At 38.3% G+C, this 23,596-nt stretch overlaps 1 protein-coding gene across 10 annotated transcripts in view; it reads left to right on the top strand.

Moving 5' to 3' along the window:
- rapgef2 (Rap guanine nucleotide exchange factor 2) overlaps window positions 1–23,596 on the top strand; it is a 168,975-nt gene that overhangs the window by 131,705 nt on the left and 13,674 nt on the right. For all 10 annotated transcript variants that reach the window (XM_012956496.3, XM_012956489.3, XM_012956506.2 and 7 more), the window contains 11 exon segments: window positions 8,907–9,084; window positions 12,160–12,296; window positions 13,742–13,900; window positions 14,718–14,870; window positions 16,062–16,226; window positions 16,666–16,773; window positions 17,273–17,476; window positions 17,662–17,770; window positions 18,330–18,576; window positions 21,100–21,257; window positions 23,316–23,556. In XM_012956496.3, the coding sequence (XP_012811950.1) occupies window positions 8,907–9,084; window positions 12,160–12,296; window positions 13,742–13,900; window positions 14,718–14,870; window positions 16,062–16,226; window positions 16,666–16,773; window positions 17,273–17,476; window positions 17,662–17,770; window positions 18,330–18,576; window positions 21,100–21,257; window positions 23,316–23,556 (1,859 nt within the window).

The raw sequence follows: 23,596 nt of genomic DNA, 5'->3' as shown, positions 1-23,596 counted from the left end.
AAAGTAGTGATCTTCGGCTGTTGAGACTTACAAATGGAATCATTCTACAACAGCTTGAAACTCTAAGAAGCTATGATTTGTTTTAGAACTGTTATTCCTGAGCACACAGGCTACATAGATCAGGATGAATGGGCTCCTTATGCAGGGGTCATTATTACTGTGAAACAAGATAGCAGTCTGTGGAATTATTCAAAACTGAGAATTTGAAGTCTTTACTGGTAATAGCTACTACATCTTCATACAAGAAATATACATCACAATAATAGAGTAATTTCACTAAGACTCCCAAATGAAAATCCCATTGTGACACTGAAAAGCATGTTTGTATTATGCTTTCTGCTAAACGTACTCCAAGTGTCTTGGTTCATGGGGTAACACGGTTTTTGTTTATAGTTAGCATTGTCTGCTTGAAAGATGCCTGGTTTGATGTGTTGGGGAATGAAATTTGTGTATCAGTTCATGACCTGAGCAGAAGGGTGCACAGGCAGACATACTGAATTGTATATTGAGGATGCTTGAATGTGTAGTTTGGTGTTAAAAATACATCATAGATTGCAGAACCTACTTAAGTCTTACTAGCAGGAACTGCTGCATAAAAAATAATTCTAATTATTTCTTCAAATTAATTTTATATTTACTGTATGACTTCTTTTATGGTTAGGTCACATGCATTTTCCATCAGGCTAATTTCAGGTGTGACGTATTCTCGGCAAGCCGAAAAACACTTGTCAAATGCTCTACTGTAAAATCCTTCTACTTGTGCCTTCATCGGGAAGCATTAAATACGCTCGGGTGCAGGCACATGTAGCTGATATTCGGCAGAAATGCAAAGTCTTGCATTTTTTGGCGGATAACGGCTACATGTGCCTGCACCCAAGTGCATTCAATGCTTCCCGGGGAAGGCACAAGTAGAAGTTTTTTCAAGCGTAGGGGTGTGTTCTTGGCAAGCGGTTTTTCGGTCTACGCTCCGCTGCACCGTGCAGGCATACAGGCACTGTAGGAAAGTGCATCCGCTTCTCTCAGCCTGACAGAAAAACGCAGGGCTGAAAGAACCGGATCTATGTTTTGTGTGACCTCACCCTTAAGGTAATGAAATAAATACAAGGTTTATTTATGATCATTGTTATTTTAAATATATACATTTGCAGTTAAAAGCTATGTAAGTGTAAAGTTTCCCCACATGCTACCTCATGCAATAAGAATAGATTTTAAGATTAATTAAGTCAAAATATGGGTCTGCCTACTGTATAACTTCTTAAATAAATATATATAGCCATGTATCTAATAAAAATTTCATGCTGATACTTCTCTGTAGAAAGGTTATGGCAACAACAAGCAGACTATGCCATGGAGCTCCACCAGAGCTTTCCTTCCACTTGTTCCTATTTAGATGAATCCTGATTTTGAAGGAGGTTAAGCTTACCAAAAAGTGTCCACGTTTGATTGTTGTCATAGTATTGGTGTCTGTTTTATGCTTAGGAATGTTGGGAGATACATTTTGATAGCAACTGTTTTGTAAGTAGAAGCAGATAAACCCTATAAAGACAGTCCGCTTACAAATATTTCACCATATCCATACTCTTCCATTGTAAAGTAAGTGGGCCTCTTCTTATTACCATGGCTACTACATGCATATTTTGGCATGGAATTTAAAAGAAAGAGCAAACTATTCCCTCTTTTACTAACCAAATAAAAATCATATATATATATATGGCATATCATTCTGATCATTGTTATTTTAAATTTAGAAATTACTGACTATGCAGATCTACAGACTGTGCCTCTATAGCTGGTATTTCCAGTTATTGGCACCGTGCAAATACTGAGAGTTGTAGCTCAGTATATACTGGGGAGCCAGAGGTGGCAGTTACCTGGTTTCTTGATACATCAAACTGAATGATGTCTGCAGCAGAATGTAAAGCTTCCCCACGTGCAACCTCACGCAATGGTTGGTTGGCAAACCTGCTAATCCTCTAATATCTCAATGGAAAATTCTGAATTTCCATTCCTAACTGTGTGACTTGACATTTCTGTCAAGAGATTGTATAATGGCTTCTCAGATGCTGTGTCATACTGTCAGAAACCATTACCTAACAGATATGCGTACTGCCTGGAAGATGTAGGGAATAAAATAACAACGCACACACATAGCCTGTCCTCTGAAATTGCTGCAGCGTACCAAATCTGCCTTCAGTAAAAGTAGGCCAATGCCTAGATTAACACCCTTAAATTATATGATATATGTTTCTGAAAAGCTGGGAAATGCTGCCTTCTCATGCTGATAGACAAAAGCTGTTCCTTAGTAAGAACTTTTGAATCCATTTCGGAGCATTGGTTAACTTATTCATTCATTTTTTAAACCTTTTCACATTCTTTGTACAATATCTAGGTATCTAAAGCATCTAAGGAGTACTTTTGTAAACAGGAGTCTGTTTGAAATGAGTGCTGAACATAAGAGCACTTCTTCCTAGTGTGTATTCAGAGCAATGACGTTTTTTTCCCCCCATTGGAACCGTGGGAGCAAGTTGGCAGATGTGTAAAAGAAATGACTGTGCATTAGCCAAGGTCCATTAGCAGTCTTGGCTAAGCAAGTGGTTTCATTATCCCTCTATTCACATTCACAGAGCCACGCTGAGAGACCCTCCTTCCTTGCACATGTCCTTTCCCTGCTTTATGGTTCTTATTGCATGTGTTTACATTCAGCATTTCATGGTGTTCACAGGGAAAAAAACCCTTATTTAAGGTAACAGTTGGAAAAATTAGGCAAGAAAGTGGCATTTAAGCAATATTTAGTAAAAATGAGGGTGCCAAGAGGCACATATAAGAAAGGACCTTTTCTTATGTTAACAAATCCCATGCTTGTTGTCATGCTTAATTCAGGGTAAGGAGCTAGGGATACAGAAATAACTAACATTTAGGAAAGCCCTGAAAAGGGAATAGTGAGGTACCAGGTTGGATATAGATGTGCAGCTCTCTGCTCTTGGTTTAGAAGTGCTGTAGTGCCCCATATAGCTAATTTTAGTCTTACCTTGAGTACATTATCACTTATTAAGATACTGGCAGTAAAGCTGTTTTACTGCCTTTGATGTATATGGCTACAGCTACAGCACAATTCTCTTGCTCTTGTGGGGTCACAAGTAAAAATAAGCATTTGGATTTTCAAGGGCATCCAGGCAAGGGCACTGGCAGTGAAGTGGACTTTTGTTAGGTGCTAAGTGCCATGTGTGCATAATTCATGTGAAGCAATTAATGTCTCTGACAAAGTTTCTTGTTGTTGCATTGCAAACGCCGCCTGTCATCGTGAATGATGCTGAACAGAGAGCACCACATAACAAATAGTTGTCAGAAATAAAAGCGCAGATTTCTAAAAATAATGAATGGTAATAAGGGTCAGTGTACTGGGACTATCTTTAATTTGGTGAGGGTTTTTGTGGGGGGCCTATTATTTATATAAAGTAGGGCTTCCTGTGCCTCAACATCTAAAAGGCGGCTATAATGTAAAATGTTACTGTCCATATCTTAATGGCAGTCTATTGCCTCATATATTGGGCCCTCCCAATGAGCTGATCGACTGATCTATTGGGTAGGTTTGAAAATACCAGAATGGAAGGACCACATAGATGTAGATTTCCTAGGCACCCATGGTTGTTGGTCCAAGGGCCAAATGACCACATCATCCCAATCTGGACAAGTGTGTTGGCAATCAAATCAGGTAAAGATCCACTTGTTTTTCGACCTCGGCAAACAAGCAGATCTTATCTGTATGTCAAGCTTTATGGTTCTTTATTACAATTGTGAGTAGGGGAAATGACTTTTTTTTGTATGAAATATTCGGCCACATCCTTATTGCAGTCCAATGATAACAAACCCTCTCTTCCAGAGCATATTACTGATATCATAAATATCCATTACAAATCAAGGCATTAGATTTTACATGTTATTATGTGTGTTACATTGAAATTGTGTTATAGTTTGTGCTTGGCATCTGGTGCTGTAGTTCTACTATGCTAAAATATTGTACCTACAAGAGAAATTTGAGTAGGATGAAGCTTATTTAAACAGCTGAACAGCCACTTTAATGGGCATATAATTAATGGACCCTTCACGAAAATTACTGGAATTTTTTTGGCAATAAAACTAGCATTTAATATTTATTAATGACCGTGGAAAATGTGTGTTTTTTTTTAATTTTTACTATTTTTAGGGTTAAAACATTTTATTAAAATGGATTAGCACTGATTAACTGGAAACCCTCATGAATATTCAATGAAATATAAATAATCCAGCTCTCAGGGAGTTATCCGTAGGTAATGGACAGGATTCTGCAATGAAGAGATGCACCCTAGTATGACAGGCAGCAAATCAGCAGGAAGAAGAGTTCATAGATATATCTTTCTACTATACTTGTCATCATTGTACATATATGTTAGTACAAGATTTAATAGCTGCACCAAAAGTGCAGTTGTTAGTATTGAAAATAATATCTTGGACTTTTCCTAATTTGAATTATAAAACTGGATTTCCCTTCTCTGCATTGAGCGTATAATAGACCGTTTGAAATATTAATCTTTCTACTGAATTTTGTATGTCAAACGTTTTGCATGGAAGAGCCTCATTAAGTGAGAGAAATACATATTTGACAATCCAACGTGGCATTGCATAGACTATGGCCTTTTGCACAGTGAACCGAAAAGAAGGCATTTTATCTTTACCTTAAAATCAATTTTACATTCTTAGAAAAAGGCAAGTTGTAGTTGTATAATAACATAGGGAAGTTTTGTGGTGGAGTAATTCAATTTACAGTCAATCAATAATTTTTTTTTTTTTTTTTTTAAATAAAATTAATTTAAAAATACATTTACAAGAGGCCCCATTGCTAAAATATGGCTGCAACCCTATAAGACTAGTTACAAATCCGCCATTTCTGGTAGGGTAAGAGTTTGTAATTTGCACATTTTCCGCAGCTGTTAGGGCATCTTGCATAGGACCCTTTCATGGTTCCTCTGAGGTTGTGGTTACAAATTGCTGAAAAAAAATGTCATAATACTTAAATTAAAGCTTAACTAAAGAAGTAGGGCAGAAATGTCTATACCACCCAAAGCTACCACAACCCTTTAGGAGGGAAGACCTCTGTGTCCCTGAAGATGCCCCAGTGGATTCCCTGCACATGATCTGTGCTTATGTAAATAAAGTCCTAAAAACATTGTACCTTTCTCTTATCAGGCCTGGATTTGTGGCAAGGCCACAGAGGCCCGCGCCTAGGGCGGCACAAATTTAGAGGTGGCATGCCACCCAGGCGCTGTAACTTCGCTCACATATGGAGCACTGGGTTCTAGGCACGCTGGAGATATCAGTTCATCCTGGCCCCAGTGCTCGGTGTGCAAGACAAATGGATGTGCTTCTGCGCAATCCTGGGGAGGAGGGAGTGAGAGGGGCGCCTGACACTGGGGTGTCTCTGGGAGCCCATTGATCAAATCCACCACTGGCCCTTATATTTACTTAACTACCGTTAATCTATATTAATGGCACAGCAATCCTATTGCATTTTGAAGGGGAAGGAAAACTTTCACACTGTACCCTGTTAATAACCTCACCCCGCCCAACCCCAACTGCTACTGTTTGCAAGATAATGAAATCAGAACATAATCCTCCTGTTGTGGGACATTATATTCAAGGTCAGGTTGCAGGATAAATGAAGAATATCTGGGCTGCAGTGCCTGTTTTGTTATGATGATTTAGACCAGGGATCCCCAACCTTTTATACCCGTGAGCCACATTCAAATAGAAAAAAGTGCACAAGCATGGAAGAGCTATGAGAGCAATGAGAGCTATAGTTGGCTATGTGATAGCCCCTATGATGACTGGAAGCCTACAGAAGGCTCTCTTTGGCAATTACACTTTTTTATGCAACCAAAACTTTCCTCCTTAACAGAAATTCAAAAACAAGCACCTGCTTTGAGGCCCCTGGGAGCAACATCCAAAGGGTTGGTGAGCAACATGTTGCTTTTTTATTTTTTCATTTTTTTAATTTATTTTTAAAGGACCCCAGTTTTTGTATGGAAACTTGGCAAAAAGAAAAAACCAGATATCCGACACCTGGATCCTATGAATGAGATTATTAGATAACCAGAAACATAATTTGCTGTGCTAGTGTTATGTCAATAACTATGGTAATCTGTGGACATTCACCTTTAAAGAAAGATGACAAATAGAAATTCCACCTTGCAATTTATTAAAAGATTCGGTGATAAGTACCTGACGTTGTTGCATATACATCACTGTAAACTAATGAGAAAGATGTCTGGACGGACTTCTGCTTATATCACAGATGCATCTTGCCTGAATGGCAGACAGTAAATTGAATTTTTATTTGCAGGTTTTCTTAGTTTGGATTTCATTTCCGCTGTATGTACCTGGTTGTTTTGCCCATGCAATCCTAAAGTCATTATTCTGTGCATTAGAAGTGGTGAGGTATTGGAAAAAATAGAGCATTAATGTTTGCACATATGCAAGATGCTGAATCAGGCTTTCAAAATGCTGACCCAGTTTCTAAAGGTGGATAAAAACACACAGTATTTGGCCCTTAAGGGAAGAGAAAAACAGATTCCTTGACTTTTTTAATCCACCTTTGACTTTAGCTGTCAAGAGATTATTCCTGTGGCTACCTAGCAGCAAGTGATTGCAGCTGTTTATTCAGCGTGGCAGCTAAGGAAGGCTACATTAGTGCAGACAAATTGAATGTCACTTCATTATGTCCTCGGCAGGCGCAGTGTCACACTCATCACTTTCCTACAATATTCCTATTAGGCACTCATATTTTATTAACACTTTCACTGTTGAATAAGCCGTCGTATAGTCATTTGTAGCATGGTCCCTCAGCCACATCTGGGAGAGCAGCCATGCTAGTAAGTTCTAAACCGACAGTGGCATTAATTCAAGCAGCCTTCTGTGGTCCTGAATGTTATTAAATGATTATGGTAAAGGCTGAATTGTTCCAATTTATCTTGTGCAGAAGTTCCTCGCGTGATCACTAGCTAAGTCAAATTATTATTTTTTTTTTTTTATAGTAAATAAATGTGGACTTGAATGTTTGTTTATGCATGAAGAGAATGCACTGTTCCATTATTTTGAATTGAAGCCTTTGTAAATTATATTTGCAATGCATATTTATTGTAAATTGATTATTTCAATGTGAGTTTCAGAGGTACAATAGTACTTGCGGGATATTTTCAGAGTAGAATGATGCGGCTAGGAGTGTTACGACCTTGTCACTTAATGTGCTTTCAACTGAAGCCCAGCATGCTGCTTGGATATAAAATAATAACCTGTTCACTAGTTAAAAAACAAACAAACAATTGTTTTGCCACATTCCAGTTATTAAGGTCCACCTATAGCCATCAAGAGCAGAGCATGTACAAACTTTCACAAATCACTCTTTATTGCCTTGCTGCCAAAGCCAACTTGTCATTGTTCCTTTACAACGGGGCAGACTGCTCATTATTTATTTTATGAGCAGTAACAAGAGTTCCTGCTCGTAAAAATAAATGAGAGGCTCTGTTTTACTAATCGTTTTCCATGTTACTACAGATTTGTAGTAGCACAGGTTTTTACTGATTCTGTACCCTATGGATGAGCATTAAAGTGACTCAATGCACATTCTTTATTGGGTACTCAATACACATTCTTTATTGGGGACTAAAGGTGGCCATACACGGACCGATTTTTTACTTACAAACGACCGATTCCCGAACGATCCGATGCTATCGTTAAGTTATCGTATAGTTGGTGGTGTACGAACGATCGTCGGCCCACTAAACGAGCCGACATTATCGTCCCCAAAATCGATCGGCCAGGTTTAAAAATTTTGGTCGTTTAACGATAAAATCTGCCAGTTGGTGTGAGTGTCAGACATTTGTCTTTCAACGATTGTTCTCTGCGCATGTCACGATTGCCAGCAACGACATCGATCGTACGTAGATGTACGATCGTAGGTATTTTACGATAATGATGCGACAAAATCTTTCCCGAATTATCGTTGCCCGTGGATGGCATATCGTATGGGAACTCGATCGCCATACGATCGTTTGTCGATATAATCGTTCATCGCACAACGAGCGAAATCGCCTCGTGTATGGCCACCTTTACTGTGTAAACCGAGATGTGTTTTAGTTTAGCATAGGGAAGGGTTCAATGTAATTCTGACAAATAGACAAATTTAAAAGATGCCAAGACAGTTTTGATAAATGTGCCATTTTATGAAATCACTTTCCTGATTAAGAATATTTTCTTTGTTGTTAGAAACATATTTCACAGTAATGCACATTTTGAAGGGTGTATACATCAAACATACTAACACTGACCAATACAACAGGTATCGAGGGCCCTGTTCCTTACAGTCAAATAACTAGAATTGATTTTTTGTCAGTAGCACCTGAGTACCAAGCCAGACATTACATTTTGATGAGTGACAAGGCTACAACTGTTATTTTGTCAATATGAATGGAGTCCTATGTTTTATTTACTATACTCAATTCCTTTGCAGACATAGTAGGTGTTTAGGAAGTGGCTTATCTTGCTGGTGTGGGAAGGGCAGGGTGGCTCTCACTTATTGAATGTTAACTGTAATGCAGACTGTGCTGTGCTTATTCTAAGGTGAGACAATTGTAACCATTAAATTGTTCATTAGCAAGAGTCTAGTCTTTAAACCCTGCCAAACCAAATTTTAATTTATGAAAATAAAAGCTTATTTGTTTTTGGTGGCAGAGAGAATGCAGTATTCTTTACCATTTGGCAAATCCAGAAATGTTTCTCCTTGATAGTCAAGATTTATGTACCTTCTTGCCTTGTGTTCCATTTATTGGTTTTGCGCTTATTTATTTATTTTTTTTGTTTGTTTTTTTTTGCAGGCCACAGAAAGTGAGCCAGGAGATATGGACCTGAGTGGGCTGCCAGAGACCGCTGTAGACTCAGAAGATGACGATGATGAAGAGGATATTGAAAGAGCTTCTGACCCTTTAATGAGCAGGGACATTGTCAGAGACTGTCTGGAGAAGGATCCAATTGACAGGACTGACGACGATATTGGTAAACTTAGAAAAAAGCTTCTTAGATTGGACTCAAAGCTCTATTCCAAATCACATTTGTAGATGTTCAGAAATAGGGAATCACATATTTGTTCGTTGCATCTAAATGGGTCATTTTTTAGCACTTGAAAGGACAGAATACTGCAGTTTTGCAGTTACTCAATTCTGTAATATTGATTTATAATTTAAATGACTCTGTAAACAGCAGTGATCTAGACTTTTTAGTCTATTCAAGCTGCCATTTGAGGTTCAGCATTTTGTCAAGGGTCCTCTTAACCTACCAAACATCACATATATGAGGAAGCATTGTAAAAAGCATTTATTCATAGTCCCAAAAATATTAACCCCAAATATTTCAAGTGCATCTCAAGTATCAAACAGGCATTTTTCCCAAATCCCACCTTCACAGTCCTTCAAACAAAATATGATATAGAAATATATATCTATTATAATGTGATGTGTGTGCGGGCAGTGTGAATTCTTGTGGCTACTCATGTTCTCAAAAAGCACAGTTAACAAGTGTTTTGGGCGTATACTTTTGCTTCCCCCCCTTTTTTTCCGTTGATTGTTGTTTCTAAGCTGGCAGGCAAATGTGTTCCTTATCTTTTTTTTTTTTCTCCCTCCCGTGATAATTCCTCTAATTATCCACCACCTCCACTTCTTTCCATGTGCTGGAAACTTCTAGATTCTGTTTTCCTGCAAAATTCATTGTTAATCAATCTTGTTTCTGACGGGAGCGTTACCCCACACTGTGCTCATGCGTGCATTGCAGGGACCAGTACATTTTCTAAAGATACTGCAGAAAAACAAAACAATTTATGGTGAAATAGTCAGTGATAGTGTTTTATTAACTCATTGTGCTTAGGGGCAAAGACAGACTGGGGGATTAGTCGCAATTTTTAACATCCAAACACAGCAATTAGTCCCTGTGTGGTACATTGTGCACGTGGTGACTTGTGCACAGAGATTATTCGCCATGACTGGGGTTTTAAAAAATTGTGCTGACTAATGGCCCAGTCTGTCTTTGACCTTAGAACTTAGGGTAGCAGCACCCATAGGTACATTGAACCAATGGCTTCTAGTCTGATGGTGGTATAAGCAGTTTTCTCATTGTCCTTTTATTTTGACGTTCTCACCTTATGCTCTTTATAAATTCAGTATTTGCCATAATCCATTGCCCTTAACTGGCTAAACTTTTAAAATGCTGCCACTAGTGATATTACAAGTGATAACTTGTAGAAAGGTAATATACCGGCATTGCTTTCCTATTATGAGGCATTTTTGAAATCACATTATCACTTGTGTGTTCAGTCATCTTTGCAGATGAAATTGCTATGATGGTGCTGCTCCTTAATGCAGTATTTTCTCAAAACGACTTCCCTGCTGCCGTTTCAGACTTTTCCAAATATTATTTTTTATATCAGTTAGGCCTTTTTCTCCTTGAACTGATTCTATGGATTTAGCTTTGTTTTTCCCTAAATTGTAACATTTAACAGAAAAGTTCAATGTATTACTTTACTATTCATTTCTTTGAATTAACTAATAAGACTCATTTACTAATGTAAGCAGAGAGCACAAAAACAGACTTGAATTACTGTGTATTTACCCACAAGCCAGTGTTTTTTTTGAGTCCGCTTATGTAATTCACATGCAAATTGGGTTCATGTTTTCGCTTATTGTGATTTTTCAGTTAGGAATGTTGAGATTAAGTTATAATCTCACTCATTATAATGTGAATACACAAAGAGAGTCATATCATATTGTGTGTACAGAACATTCCCTCTCTCTCTCTCTCTGTGTATTGTGATTATACAGAGAGAGAGAGAGAAAATGTTCTGTACACATAATTCTCTAGAAATTTGCAACTACTTGTATATTTTAAGAAGGTAAGTAGTAGTTAAAACGATTATTAAAAAAAATATTTTTTTTAACCTGCACGCCAGTGTTACTTAAGCTTGTTTCTTTGGCCAAAATTAGGTTTAGCACCAGATATTCTTCTTGATTTAATAACCATGTTCTATTGTACAAAGGCATTTCATATTATTTAGGAGGTTCATAGAGACCTGCAGGTGCAACAGCACCTAAACCACAGTCAGCTTCTTGAAGACATAATAACATAGTATTATCTTGAAACCATTTGGCCGTAGGAGGGAATCCCATCACGTCAAGGGATATATTATTGGCTCTTTGCATCAGTTTAAGTAGAGACTGTTAGACCCCAGAGCCTAAGTGGTAATTTTGAGGAACCCAGTGAAAAGATTCTTCACAGGGTGAAAGCACCTTCTCCTGCCTTATTGGGAGCAGCTCCTTTATATACACAGTTCCAATAAAGCAGAAGGTACCAGCACCGGAAAGAATTAATTGCTAGAACACAATTATAATCTTCTTTTCTAGTTTTGTCAACATGCTTGGCAGAGTAACACTTCTTTTGGTCCCATTTTTTAATGGGAAAAACATTAGACAGTATAGTACAAAGCAGCAATATCACACCATTTTTGAGCCAGCTCAGTGCTAGGATTTCAGCACTCCAAATCAGTGCAGTAGTAGGCAAACACTTTAGCCTGCTAAATAGCCACACTAATGGTTTCATAACTCTCTTGTACAAATGTGAATGTGTTTAAAGCATGGTTGGTACTTGGTGCTTTACATAGCAGTCCTTTATGTGAAAATACCATCTGTAGAGATAGTAGGTATTGTGAAACAAATCAATTTCCCTGAAATATACACTACACATGCTCTCCAAAGATACTGAGTTAATGTACGTATACTGCTATTAACAGTACCCAGACATTGACAGATTTTGCCCAGATGGGATACCTGATCTAATCAAAAGATTTTAATTGCTTTTTCCTCAGCTCAGTATACAAACTAGTTATATCCTTGCTCTGTTCAGTCAAACCTGATTTAACATTTTCCAGGGAACCAAAAATAAAATTAGAAATGTGGGAGAACATAAATGATATAAATTCAGAATTTGTAGAATTCTTGCAAACCATGAATAAATGATACAGGAAAATTATTTCATGAAAAGTAACAGAGGCTGTGTTTGTAAATCACCAAATTCTTCTTTCCCTAGAACAACTTCTGGAGTTCATGCACCAGTTGCCAGCATTTGCCAACATGACAATGTCTGTAAGACGAGAGCTCTGTGCAGTCATGGTGTTCGCTGTGGTCGAGCGGGCAGGAACTGTTGTACTAAATGATGGGGAGGAGGTCAGTAAAATGATTATGCATAGTATTCTGGTTGTATATATTGTTCCCCTACTAATCTAATATAATATTGCCAAGTTAAATCTGTTTCATCACCCAGCACAGGCAAATATGTAACCTGCTCTGTAGTGGCCAGGGTGAAGAGATGTCAGCTTAAATCCCAGCTATGCGTTATATAAATTGTGCCCATTATAATGGCATCCCCATGATGATCTGCCAAAGCTGCAAACACTGGCCAGGCAGTTTGATTGAAAATTTTCAAACTGCGGGACCCTAACTCAAATGACCAACTCAAATAAATATTAAAGTAAGGTCACATGCAATGTTCCTTAGGCTTTTTCCATATGTAGGACACTAAAAGATCAATTCTTAAATATGATCTCTTTTATTATAACATAGCAGTTCAATAAAAGTTAATATTTTAGGTTGGTGGGTGGTGGGTGGCTGGTGTGAGAGAGAAGTTTTGTGAGATTAGTAACCGTTACATGGCAAAATAATGCCAAAGTGCCAGTTATTTATAAGAAGTAAAACGAAAGATAGATCGTTTTAAGAGAGGACAGGATGGAGGTCTTTACCATAAATTTATTTTGCCATTTGATCTAATACTCAAAGCATCAGATCTGGGTAGAGCAGCGGGATCATGATGGATCTTGGATTTGATGTTGATAGGCAAAAGGTCTAGCCGATTACTTTGGCACAGCAACCAGCTGGCTTATCATAGAAACATAGAGCAGGAATTTTGCTTAAACCCCGAAGGAGACCTTAACAACAGGTAATCTGGGAGAGTACCCCCAGAACAGTGATTACATACAGGATGGCATCTAAAAAATTAACACCAAACATATATGGGTGAGTTATTGTAGAATGCTTTACAGAGCAGCCATGGTGTCTGAATTTGGTTTTGGCTGTTATTCAACTAAAAAAGCTCATATCACTTTTGAATTGGGATAATTTGTTATTCAGCAGCATAGTGGGTCCTAATCATGTTGCTCAGACATACATCCCTCCATTTTGGGTGAACAGCAGTTAGGAATCACCCCTGGTTATGTAGCTATATTTACATGAATTCGCTGAAAGAGAAATGAATAACAAGTTATTTGAGTTAGAGTAAGATTCAGATTCACAGCTGGCTTAGTTCAGATACATCTAATGGTTTCAACTTTCTTGCAGTAAAATCTCTTCATGTTTCCTTGAATATTTTTGTTCATTTAATTTTGCCTGTGTCAGCTCCTTGTGGCCTTGGGCAAGTAACTCATAAGCTGTGTGGAACAGGGACTCACTGTGCATGAAATTTGTGTGCCTATATCTTTGTATAATTAGAGCCACCATATAAGGAAAAAGATTATAATTCCTAATGCGAAGAATATATATCGTCCCCTATGAACAGATATCCATTTAAATATTTCCACTGGGATGCTAATCTGTTCTTCTCTGCCTTTGGCCTTTAGCTCGATTCCTGGTCAGTTATTTTAAATGGCTCAGTAGAAGTGACATATCCTGATGGCAGGACAGAAATACTTTGCATGGGGAACAGCTTTGGTGTGTCGCCAACCATGGAGAAGGAATACATGAAGGGAGTCATGAGAACCAAAGTGGATGACTGCCAGGTACGCAGGTGAACAGCAGGCCAAGCTGCTAGTAGAGCAGTGAGGTTACTTTGCAATCTGCAGGCAACTGAAACAGTCATTTACAGGATACAACATGTGCAGATTACATTGCTTTCAAGTTCTAAATGTTGAGTAAGAAAGAGACCGCTAGATAAGGTAATTTTGGGACAATTGCCTTCATTGTCCAATCCTATCAGGAAAAATGACTACAATACCCAGGATTCTAAGGGATGCAGCCTTGTAACTGAGTGGTTGTGTCTCCCAGACCCCTATATTTGAGTGTTAATTAATAAAATTGGTAATGTGCCAGGTTAACAGGTTAACTAATACAAAGTTGCATTATTAGCCTTATTATCCTTAGCTAACTAAGTGCAAAAAAAGTGCAAGCATGGAGCATATCAATTAGACTAATTAATATCAGTTATGAGTCAATTACTTTCTCCAGAATGGTAGGACAACGCAAGATTATTAAATCCACAATTACTGTATTTTTACTTGTAAGCCCTGTGATGTCAGTGGATAACTATAGGCAGCATCTGCTGCTGTCACCCTCAGACATACATGGCTCTCACTGTGACATGCCAGCATGTCCGGAATGCTAACTAGAGCACAGGTGAAATGACACTTAGTACAATAAGTTTGATAAGGCTACAAGCCATCTTTACTGGAATGTAACAAAATCATAAAGAAGAAAATTGGAAGTCACCAAAAAAGTGATATTGTGTTCAATTTGCCTTTAATAAAAAGCACTTGATTTATTGCCTGCCATTCTGCTGTAACCTTCTCTTATCTTCTGCTCCATGCTTACTTTTTCCAGTTTGTGTGCATCGCCCAGCAAGATTACTGCCGCATCCTCAATCAGGTGGAAAAGAACATGCAGAAAGTGGAAGAGGAGGGTGAGATTGTGATGGTGAAAGAGCACAGAGAGCTTGATCGCACCGGAACCAGGAAAGGTCATATTGTCATCAAGGTAAAAGAAAAAAAAAAATAATTATACAAAAAAAGTAGACTGTAATACATAGAAATAAATGTGAAGATAATTATGTAGCATATCTATGATGAGAAGTAAATCATGACAAGTATTGTAATCACATATATTTATAAAGCAACATATTCCACTATAGAATGGTGTATACATCAAGCATACAGATTACATAAAAAACACTAAGAACTTTAGAATACTAAGAGCTTCAGAACTTCTTTTTTGGGTTTGAGCCTTGACCTGGGCAAAAATTGGACTCCATCAGACCATTCCTGATGTCATCAAACCTGGTTTTTACAGCTGTCAAGAGTGGCAACCCTGCATGTAGTGCCTTTGAGCCATGCCATTTTAGCTGCTTCGAAAGCACCCTTAAAGATGAAGGAAAGGCCAAACAGGAAGAAACAACACTGAGCTGTGTGAAGAAATTTCCCATAATGCCTCACTCCTGTACCAAAAGCAAGATGGTGTACATGCTTAGTTAGTTAGACTGAGTCAGCTTCCTGCTGATTGGCTTAGATCCACATTCCTAAGGGGGGGGGGAGTGAGTTCTTAACATTCTTGAGGGAGGGGGGAGCAGGAGAGAGGGGATAGCAGAGAGCTGCATGTCTCTGGCAGAGGAAAACAGACACAGCTAATCTTTTGACAGAGAAGTCAGTGTAGCGTTATGGCTGTATTTACATAGACCTTTCTGATAAAGCTTACTTAGTTGTTACCTTTCTTTCTCCTTTAAACATCTTTAGTTGTCCCTATTGATCTAAATGGGGAATGTGCAGTTGTGAGCACTTATGTGCCTTGAATGCTGTGGTGAATGCCTTCAGGCCGAAGTGTTGCATTGTTGTCGATTCATGCAGTGTGATATTCAAGGCTTTTTAAATATATTCTTCTGTTGGTGTTGCACCCAGCATTTTGTTTATGGATTCGGTTGTAGTGGACACCATGTGACATGCACCATATTTTTGGACTTGCAAGTTTGGTGGGTGCTGATTGCTATTTTTGAAATAGTTTTATTTCTGTCTCTGTAAACTTAAGGGTATAGCCTTAAGCCTTTCAGATGAACGTGGTAAAGATAGAAAAGATGTGAGTGAGCATTAATGAAGCATTATACATTCTCACTTAGGTCTATCATGCTGGTTTTGCTCTGCCATATATACTGTTTAATAATGCTATTTTTTTGTTTAGGGAACATCGGAACGCCTAACCATGCATCTTGTGGAAGAACATTCTGTGGTTGACCCAACATATATTGAAGATTTTCTCCTCACTTACAGAACTTTCCTTTCTAGTCCGATGGAAGTGGGAAAGAAACTACTGGAGTGGTTTAATGACCCTAGTCTCAGGGACAAGGTCAGGAAAATAAATATCTCTTTGTGTAAGAGAGCATAGTTTTAGTTGCATTTATGTCTGTTAGCTTCTCTTCTAAGCTATTTCTAAGCAGTCATTTTACACTAGGGATGCACTTATTTCAGGATTCAGCCAAATCCCAGAACACACTGAAGGATTAGCAAAACTAAGTCTGACCCCTTAAAGTTACATAACTCCAAAGCTCTGGTCTAAAAGTGACGCTTTTTTTGTTAAAAAAAATGACTCACAATTTTAGACATTTTCCAAAATATCTATATATTTATATATATATATTTGTTTAGATAAGGATTGGATTCAGCTAAATCTTTGGAGGTTTCAGTATTCAACTGAATGCAAAAATTATTGTTTCAATTTTTCCAGCATATGTCTACTTTACTGAATGTTACATAGAAATTCATTGCAATCACCCTTTGGCTTGTAGGTTACACGAGTAGTGTTGCTCTGGGTAAATAATCACTTTAATGACTTTGAAGGGGACCCAGCCATGACTCGATTTTTGGAAGAATTTGAGAACAATTTGGAACGTGAGGTAACACTTTTTTTATTTTTTACTTTATTGTATGATATTATATAAAGATATATATACAGTTTGTTATTAGGACTGTCAAGGCACAGAAGGCATTTGCCAGGGGGGTACTTGTTGTATTCAAATAATTATATGGCAGGGCTATCCAACCTGCTGCTCTCCAGTTCCTTTTGATGGTAGCTGTGACTGCCACAGGTTGGAAGTTCCTTATTAGGAGAAATAATGATGCCCTGTAAAAACTATTATAACCTCACAGTTAATGTATTTTAATTGAAATATTATTTTGGTGATACATTTGTTAGGGATATGATATAAATGTTTCTGCATGTATATTTGCATATAGATAATTAGAAAGATACATGCATACAACATACACATGAATGATAAATGTCATCTTAAAAAAAATCTGACTTTGCTCTTTAAATCAGAGAACAATGCTTTGCATGATTAATTCATTTCTGAGTGTTTTCAGTCTATTTTTACCCTCATTTACTGCTTTCAGAAAATGGGTGGCCACCTAAGGCTATTAAATATTGCATGTGCTGCCAAAGCAAAAAGAAGATTGATAACTCTAACAAAGCCCTCCCGAGAAGCCCCCTTGCCTTTTAACCTGCTGGGAGGGTCAGACAAGGGATTTGGCATCTTTGTAGACAGCGTGGATCCAGGAAGCAAAGCAGCAGAGACTGGCTTAAAGCGAGGGGATCAGGTACAGTAACCTTACTCACTAGGTTTTATTTTTTTTTTTTGGCATTTACAGCAGAGAAAGCAATGCATGAAATACACTAAATAAATAATGTCTGTCACAATTTGTATGAAGAATGGCAAAGATATTAAAAAGAAAAAAGAATTTGAAGGTCGGTTATACCTTTTATGACTGTTCTTTATTTTCAGATTTTGGAGGTAAATGGGCAGAACTTTGAAAACATTCAACTTACCAAGGCTTTGGAAATCCTAAGGAACAATACTCACTTGTCTCTCACTGTGAAAACAAATTTATTTGGTAAGTTTGTTATTTTCTGGATTACATCTTACATTGTAAATTCTAATTAAAGTTCTGAAAGTAAGTGTTTTAGCCTGCTCTTTTGGTAGTCAGAAGAGGGGGTGGACAATAAAGCCAGTTTGGTGTGAATATTGAGGGAGCTTGTTGCTGTTTATTGTATCTTCCTGGGCCATATCTGTAAGAAATGAACACCCCGTTTACAACATGCTTTCTTCTGACACAAGCGGTAGGTGGGGAGTGATTTTGAACGGGAGACATATTAAAACCTATAGCCTGATTTCTCTTTTAGAATCTTTTTCTATAGCTGGGTTTTTATGATGCCTGAGACTGCAAGTTTCAGTCACGTTGAGTACTGGCAGTAACAATTTAGTTGCCCAGTAAAGGTCCAGTTAGAGCGTGCATCATGTTTACAGTTTGATACAGCATTGGCACTAGATACACAGAGAAGTAAAATCAATAAATGTATGTATTATTTAAGCTCAAATCCTACGGTATGCTATTGTATACTCCTACGTTTGCTAATTATAATCTGCTGTTGTCTCTATTTCTTTTTGAACAGTGTTTAAGGAACTTCTGGCCAGAATGTTAGAGGAAAAGAGAAATAGTGCCCCACACTTGCCCAAAATTGGAGACATCAAAAAAGCCAGCCGCTATTCTATTCCAGACCTTGCCGTTGATGTTGAACAAGTTATTGGACTTGAAAAAGTGAGCAAAAAGGGCAAAGCCAATACTGTCGGAGGACGAAACAAGCTGAAAAAGATTCTTGACAAGACACGGATCAGTATCCTGCCTCAAAAGCCTTACAAGTAAGGGAATGGTGTTATATCAGTAGAAAGATTGCCCCTGTCAATGTATGGACTAATTCTCATAAGGAGGTACCACCATACAATCTCACTGACTGAAAACAATATTTAAATTGCACACCAAATGATACAAGCACTTGCCATGTTGAGAACTTTATCTGAACAACCAGACATAGCTGCAAACAGCTATTGTAAAGGGCTACATAGCTTAAAGAGAAACAGTCAGCCCTTATGGAAAAGGAATGTTGAATAATTGCAGATATAAGGTGTAAAATATGAAGACTGTTGTAGCTGCTTTTTTGACTTCCATTGGAAAATGTTCCCATATTTACCCACAATTTACAAACTTAGCATAATTTTAAACTATTCGCTCAATTGTATGCATTCTACATGCTTAGGTGTGATGTATTACTGTGAGCCTCTGTCAAAGCAATTTTTGAAGGGGATACATTGGAGAATATCTCAGTGAAGGTGATATTTAATTTTAATTAGTCCCACAGTGAATAAAAATGTAGTCTAGTCAGATCTTTGGAAGCAAAGGATGAATAGAACTCGGTCGTGCACATTGATTTGTATTCTGTGGGGTATTTATACTTTACCATGAAGCTAAGGGTGCAACATATTGGGCCTGCTAAATTACTCTCCAATATAATCTTGTCAGACTCTGAATAGGTTTGCATATGTCTGACATTATAGCTGCCTTGAGCCATAGCATTTATAATTCTGGCTGCTTGGGTCCTAGCTGCATAAAACAAAAGCATTGATGCAACTGGGAATGAAGCAATCTATTCACTGTGTGCAAACAATCACAGGCTGTCAAAGTAGTGTCAGGATCATTTGGTATCCATAGACATCAGCGCTGCTTTTTACATCCAGTTAGTAGAATCTGACTAGGAAATTGTTGCTTTGAATAACAGAAGGCGCTGCACCTTCTCTGTTCTCTAGTGAGCCCTCAAGGGGCCAGGAAGTGCTACCTCCCTGTTAGTGGCTGTGTAACTAGTGACATAGATTTATACCTGATTTGCTTTAAAATTGTCTCACTGAATATTGCTATAGTGACATTCTTCCTCATGTATGCTTTCCTTTATATGCTGAACTATGTGATGGGCCACTGTGCTGTAATGGGCTACAATTTTGTGTAGGCATACTTGAAGTGGTTGCTCAGACAATTTTCATTTTCTCTGGCTTCAGAAAGACACAGAAGCAGCACATTTTCAGAACATGCCTGTAATTACTTGTGTTGATGCATTTTGCAGGAGTGTTTCCTTTAATCAGATTCTCTTTTATGACTATGAGTAAGTTGAGGATAATTTCCATTACAAAGAGAACACGCCCTTCCACTATTCCTGGCAACTTTCTATCCCAAAGCAATTACACGGTTCATTGTACCCGAGAAGCCCTTTCAATAGCATGTCCATACAGAGGTCTTCAAAGGGGTTTGGGATTGGGCTTCCTGAGAGCGGAAGTGAGACACTCCTTTTCTCAATTTATTCCCCGGCAACAAAACCCGTCATTTAAGATGTGCAAACCTACAAGTTTGCTCTTACCAGGCTTTACTCCTAGTTATGTTGGGGTTTAAATCTTATGTTATGTTGGGGTATGAAGCCATATGATGTAATACTCTCAAAGCTTCTTTTTTTATCTGCCCTTTGTCTTGCGGAAATGAATTATGCACAATATTGTTGTTCTGTATTGCCCATCCATAATAATTTCATTTCATTTGTCTATCCCCTGACATTATTGTGTTGTTGGCAGAATACATTCTAAGGCCATTTACACCTGATTTCTGGTCTCCTAAGAGGAGTTCAGCCTCCTTGTCAGGTGAAGTCAGGCTTTACCTCTTAATGTTTGCTGACATTTCATTCCCCCCACATTATGTTATTGAAGCGTTGTGAGTGGGTGGTCACACTCCTACACACAGGCAGGCAATACTTAGCCCTCCTTGAGAGAGAAGCAAAGCTTCTGTGTTCTATCCAACCCTCCTGTACATTTCTATAGGCCAGTTGTGTGCCTTGTGTTTGTTTCAGCTTTTGCATAGCTTGTTTCCTCTAAAAAGTGAGTCCTTTCGTATCTAAGAAACACTTGAAACATACTTATTCTGTACATCCCCCTTGCCAAAGTACTTTATTTTTATTACAGAAGGTGCTCCGGCCACACACCATTACCTTAATGTAATAACCTTTTATAGTCTCTATTGCCACTGCTCTAGAGCATTAGGGTAATGGTGTGGACTCGGCTAGAGAACCCGCTATTAAACTGCTAAAGTATTTTGGCAAGCAGGATGTTAAGAGGAAGTATATGTTAAGCCTAAAAGCTAATACTGAACTTATGTTTCATTTTGTTGCATGTGTTCAAGTATCAGTAGCATTTGTTGCTTTACACTTATCCCAGTCAGATTTGTTGCTTACACATCAGGTGCTTTAGCCTCAGGCACTGCTAATGGCTACAGCACGTGTCATTTGCTATGACACATGGACATTGATGTCACTGGTATTCATGTTAATAAATGTGTTTTGTTTTCTGCAGTGATATTGGAATCGGTCAGTCTCAAGATGACAGCATTGTCGGTCTCCGACAGACCAAGCACATGCCGGCTACACTACCTGTCAGTGGGACATTATCTTCCAGCAATCCGGATTTACTGCAATCCCATCACCGCATCTTAGACTTTAATACTACACCAGGTTGGAAACTTTTCCCTGCTGTTAATGTATCCCCACTTGTGCTGTTTTCAAAGGATTATTGTCCTCACACCTATTAACTCATATATTTTAATTTTTTTCTTTTTTAAGATTTTGTTCAAGGTAGTCACTGTTCATAGGGTCATATCTATTTAAAAACAAAACAAAACTGTGATGTGTATGGTATGTGGTCAATCCGAACCTTGTGATGGGTTGATACAGCTCCCATGTTGGTGCACATTTGTGCTTTTAGGTACAATTATAATACTTACTTGACACTTTTGCTTGTGTGCCACAAATGGCATCCGTTATTCATGAAAATTTTGCCACAAGTGGTGGATTCTCTGCCTCCAGATAAATGTGCTGCAAATCCGCCCCTAAGCTTGACCAGTGCTCTTCTGCATCTGCACCCAGATCCACTGTATCAGCCAAGGTGCAAGCACACAGGGTGCATTTTCTTACCAAAATCCACTCCATGTGGCCGGGTGCAGACACAGAAGAGCACTGATTCAAGCATAGGGGAGGATTCTTTGCCTTTATTTTGTCTGAATGCTAAGAATTTGCCACATGTGGCATAAGCCTTACAGTCACTGTATCTGTCTTAGGTCCTTTGGCACACCAGGCATTTTCTCTGCTGGCGTATTTCCACCAATTGAGAAACATAGGGAGTGATCAAGGCAAGGATAGCAGGATTTAACACTCTCTGAAAGAGGTGAAAAAATGACTTCCAATTAATTTGGTGCAAAAACTAAAATGCTTTTTGAATGGTAAAAATTAAAAACACCTCTAAGGGAGAGAAAAACGCACGGGGGGGGGGGCATATAATTGGGGCTAAAAATAAACAGGCAGAGTGTAGGGTTTTGAGTTATTTGTGTATGGCCCAAGCATATGCAGTGTGAGGCTGGCTTTTTGTTGTTTGTGTTACTCTATTGAACTTCCAGTCTGCATGCTGCTCTCACCTGTTCTCATACAGGGTGAAGGTAACCTTGGTGAGTTTTTAGAAAAGCCTATGATGTCATTTGTTTGTAAATCAGTCCTTTTCTTTGATTAACAGCACCACCCAGTGGTAAAAATGTATGTGCTTCTGCTGGTCATGTACTCGGCAGTGACATTAGTTTAGTGTGATAGGACTAAAATCATACATTTTTGTCTCATGCAACCTATGGTGTATGGTCAGGACTTCTTTGGATTTGTATTAAATGAATTTCCATTCTGAGTTGGTAATTATTGTGTATTTATCAGAGATATTTTTGCCATGGATGCATATGAAAAAAAGTAGTAAAAGCACCAAAATAAATTCACAATTGTGGTGCAAATTATTTTATGTAAATCTACTGCCTGAAAGTTGTATCTTTTAATTTATTTTTAAAATCAAAGATACCTTGTAAGACTAGGATGATCTAAGGCAATTAAATGTATTATTCAGCTATAGGGTGGGCTGTACATTAAGTCTGCATGCACAGGAGGTGCAGATTTATGGGGAATAGGAATAAGCCTTGTGCCTGTTTTACTTCATGTTAAGATGGTTACTCCTTATTCTGTCCCTAGCTGTGTGTGCTTTGTGAATAAATCATTAGCTAGCCACACACAGATAAATCATTCTAATGGATCCTCCCATGTTAATAGAATTTATTTCTGCACACGAGGAGATACCCTGGAGCGGGAAATCCAAATAAAGGTATTGCTTCTAGACAGCAGATTCAAACAGTCCAGCATTTATTCCTATTTCTGCTGTCAATTTAATTGCCAAAAATAAATGCTGTTCTTGCTTCAAGAATACCAGCATTGTTTTTGGGGATCCTATAGGCAAGCCACCAAAATTGTCAATCACAGGGCCCTTCAAAACAGTATTTAGCGTGGTCCAGTAAGTTGTAAGAGCCCAAATATTACATCAGGCCTATCTTATAACTGTTTAACAATATGTTGAGAGGGTATTTCTGAACATATTGTTTTACAGTTATAAGACAGACCTGATGTAATTGCTGCATTTGTCTTTGACCAAAGCATCAAGGCGTACATGCCTTTTGTTGACTGAACAGTTCTATTTTTTTTTTTTTGCAGAACAACCGGACCAGGTGCTGAGAGTTTTCAAGGCCGATCAGCAGAGCCGTTACATAATGATAAGCAAGGACACCACCGCTAAGGAAGTGGTCATCCAGGCAATCAGAGAATTTGCATTAACTGCGGTACCTGATGCCTACTCATTGTGCGAAGTGTCTGTCACCCCTGAAGGTGTCATCAAACAAAGGCGGCTTCCTGATCAGCTTTCCAAGCTGGCTGACAGAATACAACTCAGTGGCAGGTATTGTCATGATAATTATATTTTCTGCAGCAAAATGAAG

This window comes from Xenopus tropicalis, chromosome 1 (assembly GCF_000004195.4).
Source record: "Xenopus tropicalis strain Nigerian chromosome 1, UCB_Xtro_10.0, whole genome shotgun sequence".
Classification (NCBI taxonomy): domain Eukaryota; kingdom Metazoa; phylum Chordata; class Amphibia; order Anura; family Pipidae; genus Xenopus; species Xenopus tropicalis.
Note: the sequence above shows the minus strand (reverse complement) of the source record. Positions and strands in the feature narration are given on the sequence as shown.